This window comes from Trichechus manatus, unplaced genomic scaffold (assembly GCF_000243295.1).
Source record: "Trichechus manatus latirostris isolate Lorelei unplaced genomic scaffold, TriManLat1.0 scaffold00028, whole genome shotgun sequence".
NCBI lineage: Eukaryota > Metazoa > Chordata > Mammalia > Sirenia > Trichechidae > Trichechus > Trichechus manatus.
In genome coordinates this window covers 5,716,230-5,724,935 of record NW_004443964.1, presented here as the reverse complement: position 1 = coordinate 5,724,935, position 8,706 = coordinate 5,716,230, and the positions used below count along the sequence as shown (strand labels likewise).

Here is an 8,706-nt window from a genome sequence, read left to right as displayed (position 1 = left end):
GACAGTATGATCCTCTCAGGTCTTGCTTTTAAAATTTGCTGGGTGGGATCAGAGTGGTGCTCAGTCAGAGACTGATTACTCCGCTGCTGAGGGAGAACCCTTGTGTGGACTCCACCCAGCGCTCTGTGAATCATGAGGGTTTCCAGTCTGGCTGGTGGGACCAGTCACTCTTCCCAGCACAGGGTGAGGCCCAGTCGCTGCCTCTTACCTAATCCTCTCGGGTGGTTCCTTCATGTGTGCAGTGCTGGCTTACATGTGTGCACTGGTTACTGCTCGGCTGAAGACTCGGGGGCCCTCTGCCTATCTCTGGAACAGTCTCTGTGCCGCTCTCCGTCAGAAACTCTGTCCTGTGAACTCTAGCCTTCTCGGTATCCCCCAGCTCGGGGCTGTCTCTTTTCACCTCGGAGTCCACGGGGCTCCCTGCGCTGTGGCCTGCAGCCTGTGTCAAAACAGCAAGCCGGCCAGTTACGGGGCTGCCCTTGCTTGTCCTCCATCTCTCGGGGATCACTGTCCTTTGTCACCTGACACCCGCTGTTTCACACCTTTTCTACATTTTTTTTAGGCAGGAGGGTGATTCAACCCCTATTACTCCAACTTCTGGAAGTCTGAACTGGTTTTTAAAAGTTTCCTGTTTCAATAGTTACTCCCCCCGTCATTCCTCATTTTGTATTCTTGTTCCTTTATTCCCCCTTGGTTAAATTAGCTGTGGTTTATCTTATTTACTTTTTCCGAAGAACCGGGATTTTGATTTATTAACTTGATCTACATTTTTGAGTCCCCTACTTCATGAATATCTGCTCTTATTATTTCCTTTTCTGTGCTTCTTTTGGGGGTCTACTTTGTTATTCTTTTTCTAGTTTCTTGAGTTGAGAATTTATTTTTGGTTCTTGTGTTTTTATTGATACAGGTGTTTAGCAGCCTGTTCACTCTTGCGTTGTTTGAATTGTTAGGAAATGCTCCCTAATCGTGATCTTTCATGTCACGTTCATCTACTTTTTCTGGCTATTTTTGGCTCTAACACAGAACAAGTGTAATTCTCATCTAGGACGGCCCTTCTGATGTGTGAAGAGTTGTTACAGCCCTGCCAACTCATCTTCTCTCCCAGCAAATCACTCCTGTCGCTGCCCTCCTGACACTTGCCAGCTTGTTTGTCTCTGTCAAAGTGTGGTTCTCGACACCGAGGTCGTGTTCCATGCCTCGTCTCGGCCGTGCGGAGGCCGAGGGGCTGTGGCCTCCCTGACTCCTGGTGCTGAGTTTCTGCTGACACAGCGAAAGTGGACCAGCTTCTTGGACAGCGTTCGGGGCCCTCCCGTTGGCTAATCGCACCCGGATTCATGCTCGACTGTTAGGCTGTCGTCCTCTGTTTTCCTCATCTCTGTGTGTTCAACGTCTTAGATCCGTGTGCGGTTCTTTACACTTAACTCCGAAATTTTGGCTTCATGGAATCAGCCCCATCATAGGTAATCCTCGACTTACGACGGGGTTCCATTCTGGGGTTCCATTCTGGCGACTCCGTCGTAAGTCGGTTCTGATGGAAATCGAATACCTCTTTTTTTTTTTTTTTAAGTTTTCATTATTGCCTGCTATACAGCAGTGTTTTGAACAGTAGGTCATAACGTTGAGTGAACATCTGAGAATGATAACATCAGCAAATTATGCACTGCAACGCTGTGTATAGTACGTGTTCCTAACGATAAGATGTCAAAAAAAAAACCAGACGGTTGTACGTGCGGTTTGTTATAACTGGAATACGTCGTAAGTTGGGGACTTGCCTGTATGCCTGACCACTGTGTCCTCGGAGTGTTTGTTCCCTTCCAGTCTTGAGAGACTAACAGCAGGCCCCCCCGCCTCAGCATCTGATGACATCTCAGTACACGCCAGGCCAGAGGACAGAGGTGTGCAGGGCACAGAGCGGCTGCTCCAGGCCCACAGCTGCCCTTTTCTTTAGCCTGCTCTTCAGTGTCTGTGTGATGTGTGAACGGTTTCACCTGAATGAAACGAGAAAAACCAAACCCACTGCCATCGAGTCGATCCCGACTCCTGGCAACCATGTAGGACAGAGTAGAACTGCCCCATGGGGTTTCCAAGGCCGTAAATCTTTACGGAAGCAGTCTGCCACATCTGTCTCCTGCGGAGCGACTGGTGGGTATGAGCCGCACACCTTTCGGTTAGCAGCCGAGAGCTTTAACCACTGTGCCACCAGGGCTCCCCACGTGAATGATAGTCGTATTATAATGTAATAATGAGAAAATCTAATTTATCTGTGTCAGATAATGAATTTGAAACTTCAGGATTTTAATACAAATTTTGCATATATTTTTACTTAGGAGTGTGAATTCCATTCTTTACATTCAGATTAGATAAGTATTAAACACCTACCATATGATCAGTCCCTGGAGAAGGATATCATGCTTGGTAAAGTAGAGGGTCCGCGAAAAAGAGGAAGACCCTTAACAAGATAGATTGACAGTGGCTGCAACAATGGGCTCAAACATAACAACGATTGTGAGGATGGCGCAGGACCGGGCAGGGTTTCATTCTATTGTATGTAGGGTCTCCATGAGTTGGAACCGACTCAGTGGCACCTGATAACAGCAACATATGTACAGGAGTCCCTGGGTGGTGCAGAGAGTTAACGTGCTTGGCTGCTAATCAAAAAAAAAGTAAAGTCGCACCCCAAGGCAGCCTGAGTGGTGTCGGTGATATTGGTTGCAGCTTGCAGGAGGCTTCTCCAAGATGGCCTCCCTGAGGCAGGACCTGGACTCTGTGGGCGGGCGGTGGGCTCTGACCAGGAGGAAATAATCACTCTGCCTCATTTCTGAGGTCTCTCGTTCTCTGGACTACGGCCTCCCTGCCTCCAGCCTCGCTTGCTTTCGGTGCTTTCCACAGACATGTAGCCGGAGATGTTGCTGCAAACAGCAGTTCACAGGAAGGAATTGAGGAGGCAGGTTGGGGCACTCGCCTGGGAGAAAGACGGGGCAGTCGGCTCCCATAAAGACTACAGCCTTGGAAACCCTCTGGGGCAGTTCTGCTCTGTCCTCTAGGGTTGCTGTGAGTCGGAGTTGACTTGGTGGCAACAGGTTTTATACTTGTGGTTATAATCCCATTTGGCAGCGGGTTTTCTTTGTTATGTTAATGGAGAGTATTAGCGTAGGGTGTATTTTGAATCCATCTCTTTTGAGATGAAAAAGGAACAGATTAAGAGAGGAGGCAAGCAAGCACAGATGAGGGATGATAGATGCCACGCCACGTGAGATCTCTAAGGAAGCAAGGAAACAGAAGCTGAAGAGACAAGGGCCTTCCCCCAGAGCCAACAAAGAGGGTGAGAAAGCCTTCCCCTAGCGCCGGCACCCTGAATTCGAACTTCTAGCCTTCTGAACTGTGAGAAAATAGATCTCTGTTTGTTAAAGCCAGCCACTTGTGGTGTTTCTGTTACAGCCACACTAAGACATCTTAATTTTGTGGGAGCGCAGCTGCCAGTCTCTCTGTTACAGGTGGCGGAGGGCTTGGGGGTGATGCCGCTCACCGTGTCTGTCGTGAGTCGCCCTGCACCCCTCCCAGCTGGCCACCCTCTTCACCCACTGCTCGTTATCTTGGCGAGCCCTCTGCTGCATCCTTCACCTCCCGTCTGTGTGGAGCCCGTGTTTTCTGTTCCACGTCTCCTCTCTCCTTGCTTTACGCCCTTGTGTGGGTGGAGCATATTCGCTAGTAGCATTTGCAGGAGAAGCGTGTGGGAGGGAAGTTTTGAGTCTGTGCATGTCTAACAATGTTGTCATTTGACCTTCATTTTTTAAAAAAAAGAAAACATTTCTTTTGAAATAATTACAGGTTCATAGGAGGTCGCAAAGAAACGTGGAGGGAAGTCCCATGCACCCCTCACCCAGCCCTGGTCCTGCTCCAACACCCCACACATCCACAGCATGATGTCCAAGCCTAGAAATTGGTGTTGGTCCAACCCGTAGATCTTACTCAGATTTCGTCATTTTTGCACGTCGTCACTCGTGTGTGCGGTTCTGTCACATGGCTAGCCTTGCGTAACCACCACCACGATCAAGATTTCAGTGGTGCCATCACAAGACTCTGCGTTAGCTTTATAGCCACACCTGCCCCTGCCCCATCCCTAACCCTGGCAACCACTGTCCATTCTCCATCTCTGTAATTATGCTGGTTCACAGTTGTTACATATGTGTTCTTTTGAGGTTGACTTTTATCACTCAGCCTAATTTCCTCGAGGTTCGTCTAAGTCATTGTATCAGTACTTCATTCCACCCTTTGAAGGACATTTAGGGAGTTGCTAGTTTTGGACTATTATGAATAAAGCTGCTTTGAACATTCACGTACAAGTTCCTATTTGAAAATAAGTCTTCATTTCTCGGGGATAAGTGTCCAAGAGTGCAATTGCTGGGTCGCCTGGTAAGTCCGTTTTTAGCTTTACAAGGAACGGCCTAACTATTTTCCGGAGTGGTTGTACCGTTTTACATTCCTGCTAGCAATTCACAAGTGATCCATTTTCTCCAAATTCTCTCCAGCGTTCGGTGTTATTACTGTTTTTCATTTTAGCCGTTCAGGTAGGTTTGTAGTGACATCGTTGTAGTTTTAATTTGCATTTCTCTAATGGCTAATGATGTCGAGTATCTTTTCATGTGTTATTTGCCCCTGTATGTCCTCTCTGGTGAAACTCTTTGCATGTCTTCCGCCCATTTTCTAAGTGGATTGTTTGTTTTTTTACTGTTAACCTTTACTTTTGATTTCTGCATTGGTTAGGTATAGATTTCTACAGTAGAGATCATTTTCCTTAAAAATTTAAAACCATACTCCATTTTCTTTTAGCTTCCGCATTGCCACTGAGACATGCTAAGCCATTTTGATCGCTGAGCCTTCGGAAGCCTTTTTTACCCCACTTTGGAAGCTTACACCTAACTCTGAAATTTTCTAATGGATCCATCTCTTAGGATGATGCGTTAGTTCCTTTGACTAGCATTATAGTAGAAACATGGTAAACCACTTGCCATCAAGCTGATTCTGACTCATGGTGACCCCACGTGTAGCAGTTGATAAATTATGTCCTTTTTATTTCCTCATTTCGGTTTTACACTGTAGATCAAAGGGGGAATACTTTTTGGGTACAGTAATTCACGGAGAAGAAATACAAGACCATTAATGAATAGAAATGCAAGTGATTTGGTTACCTTATTTTTGCCGTAGTAGTTGGTGTGTGGCCATTATTATCATTTCTGCCAAGTGCTGAGGCATTGGATTTCTTGACGACATTGAACATTTGAGAACGTTTATTCCCTGACTCCTTGGTTAGAACTCCCGACTCCTGGTTAGTAACGTTTCCGCCATCTTGATTTTGTAGGCGGAAGCCTCTTTGGCCTGCTGAGCAAGAACAATCGCTTTGGTAGAAACCCAGTTGTGCTGTTGGGCATCCTGGTGCATTTTGTAGCTTTTTACTTAATATTCCTCAACATGCCTGCGGACGCCCCCATTGCTCCTGTCGAAGGAACCGATAGCAGTGCTTACATCACTTCCAGGTATAGTGACAGCCACTTCTCTAGTCATTTCCGGGAGGGTGGGAGGCATCAGATAGCGAGATTTAAAATGGATCAGTTAACCTCCTTGGAAAGTCTGTTATTTTTATAAGGTCATTTGTCAAGTGTTGGTGGAATTAGGATGAATTTAAATAGGAATCCATAGAGAATCTCAAATTATTTTTGTAATGTTAACCTTCCCCCCACTCCCACTAAATCATTTTTTTTTTTTTTTTTTTGATCTGTGAAGGAGCACTTAAGTATCTGATATCTCATAGCTCTGCTCTTTGAGTGTGAAACATCCAGAAGGTAGGGGCCTGGAGGAAGAACACAGAGGAACAAGGTAGAATTTGCCGGCTGGGCAGGCCATTTAGTCATCTCTGAGTTGCTTATATAGGCTTTGCTGATACTCTCTGAACGTACTCAGCACTCACATTCGTTAGAGATACGGACGTTTATGTCTGGAACCACAAACCCAAGGGGAGCCCCGCCCAGAACACAGCGTTTGTCTCCCAAATAGTTAATAGATGAGTTTTCTAGAATGTGAAGGCAAGTGGGTTTGACTGTAAATTCTTTCTTTGTGCATTCCGGTATTTATTCTTGTTTCATTGTGTTTAGAACTTGACGGTAAAATGCTCTTATGGGGGGGGGTACCTTTTTTTTTTTTTTAACATTTGAAATAACTAGCAAATGTTGTTAATACTCATACGACTTTCATCTGTGTCTTATCCAGCAAAGAAGTTGCCATTCTTTGCAGTTTTCTGTTGGGTCTTGGAGACAGCTGCTTCAATACACAACTGCTGAGCATTTTAGGCTTTCTCTATTCTGAAGACAGTGCGCCAGCTTTCGCAATCTTCAAGTTTGTGCAGGTAACCTCTTTTCTTCTGATTGTGTTTAAAGGAGGGTCCTTTTTGTTAGTGTTTTAGCTTTATTTTCTTTGGACTGGCATTGTGGGTTTTTTGACCCAAATCTTTGATTGTAATCTATGAATTACAGACCATTTAAACCAGTGGCTGTCAAATGGATTTCGACTCATGGCGACCCCATGTGTGTCAGAGTAGAAGTGCACTCCATAGGGCTTTTTCCACTGGCTGATTTTTCAGAAGTAGATTGCCAGACCTTTCTTCCGAGCTACCTCTGGGTGAACTCAAACCTCCAACGTTTTGGTTAGCTGCCAGTCACGTTAACTCTTTGCACCACCCAGGGGCTCTGTATTGTTTTTTTTAATGAAAGTCAGGGACATCCTTTAAAAGGCTTCGTGATTAGTCAAAAAAAGACCAGACTTACTGGCCTGACAGAGACTGGCGAAATCCTGAGAGTATGGCCCCCGGACACCCTTTTAGCTCAGTAATGAAGTCACTCCCGAGGTTCACCCTTCAGCCAAAGATTAGACAGCCCCATAAAACAAAATGAGACTAAAGGGGCACAGCAGCCCAGGGACAAGGACTAGAAGGCAGGAGAGGACAGGAAAGCTGACAGTAGGGAACCCAAGGTCGAGAAGGGAGAGTGTTGACATGTCGTAGGGTTGTTAACCAACGTCATAAAACAATATGTGTACTAACTATTTAATGAGAAGCTAGTTTGTTCTATAAACCTTCATCTAAAGTACAAGGAAAAAAAAAAAAAGCTTTGTGATTAGAACTAGGAAGCAATGAGTCGTGTCTCCTTCCCCACCCCAAACACACAGACTTGGATAAGAGATTTTACATTCTGGTCTGTGTGGCTTAAGTTAGAAATGTCCTCCCTTAGACACAAGAATTCCACTCGTTCATAGTATAGACGAGTGTATTTCCCAGTGTGTATGCTTTGTGAAAAACTGGAGTAAGGCAGTCCCCAGATTACAGATGAGTTCCATACCTAAGTCTGTCTGCAGGTCGAATTTGTAAGTTGGAACAGTCAGGCACGGTTTGTATCTAACGTCAGTCAGATGTCTGTGTATATAGTATATAGAATACTTTTCTAAACATAGAAAACATTAAAGCAGCACTTCCAGGTACACTAAAACATCTTTAACATAACAATACAGTGATGATAGTGATGTTGTGATGCATGTCACAAAGTAGCCCCAGGTGGTTATTACGAACGAGCCTTTGTATGTACCTCGAATTTTTAATCTAATAGGCTTTACAGGGGCTGGTTCGGAACTACAGGTTGTCTGTAATTCGGACGTTTGTAACCCGGGGACTGCCTGGGCTCCAGTTCTTCACAAAGTCCTGTTTTAAATAGCAAAGATTGTCGCTTACTTGACTATTACCAGCTGTCACTGGGGGCTTATGGTGCACATTGGCGGCTTAGTGACTAGGGAAGTCCGTGTCTAGAGGCAGAGAGAAGAGATCACTACCGCCAGGACCAGATAGCCTTTGGGTCAGACAGCAGTTGCCCTCCTGACTCAGCTCTGGAGCTGCTTCACTCGGTGACCTGTTTGCCTTTTGTGACTGGTTTGCTTTTTTTGCTCGTAGTCCATTTGTGCAGCCGTGGCGTTTTTCTACAGCAACTACCTTCTCCTTCACTGGCAACTCCTGGTCATGGTGATGTTTGGCTTTTTTGGAACTATCTCATTCTTCGCTGTGGAATGGGAAGCTGCCGCCATTGTAGCCCGGGGCTCCGACTACCGAAGTATTTGACCAGGGTGCCAGTGAGGGGCACACTTCTTCCCGTGTGCTGGGAGAGGCCGCCACTCATTTCCCCTCCGTGTCGGACGATGTTCAGGACGGAAATCAAAGAATTAAGACTGTTGAATCAGCCAGAGTCGGTATTCAAGTTTACAGACGCTAGATACTTACAATAAGTGGAATAAGGGAAACCTGGTCTACTGATTATGTTCAGAGATGTTGTTTTTCAGTTCATCCGTCTCCAGTCCCTTTTAATCATGGCATAGAAGGTAAATGTTTTCTTCTCCCCCCTGTTCCCGTTGAAAGATCCTGCCTCGATTTAAAATACTAGGACGTATGTCATAGAAAGATTCTTGCTGGGTGCGGAGTATGGGGTGTGTTTTGCTATGTAATAATAGAGAGCATATGCCACCCCACATACGTGTCTGCAAAGGACGTTGAAATAAATACCAAGATGCTGAAATGGAAATCTTCACTTGGAAAAGATTTGCACTTTTTTCCTCTTTAAATGTTTTCGTTCAGTAGGTGTTCCTACCTTGTCGTTCACAGCCGGGAACTACAGT

General features: G+C 45.5%; 1 protein-coding gene across 1 annotated transcript in view; it reads left to right on the top strand.

The window, feature by feature from the left end:
- MFSD11 (major facilitator superfamily domain containing 11) overlaps positions 1–8,503 on the top strand; it is a 30,002-nt gene extending 21,499 nt beyond the window's left edge. The window contains exons 11-13 of the mRNA XM_023729223.1: positions 5,360–5,534; positions 6,265–6,400; positions 7,991–8,503. Coding sequence (XP_023584991.1) covers positions 5,360–5,534; positions 6,265–6,400; positions 7,991–8,155 — 476 coding nt within the window. The 3' untranslated portion in view covers positions 8,156–8,503. The remainder of the gene's footprint in view (positions 1–5,359; positions 5,535–6,264; positions 6,401–7,990) is intronic.
- The last annotated feature ends 203 nt before the right edge of the window (positions 8,504–8,706 follow it).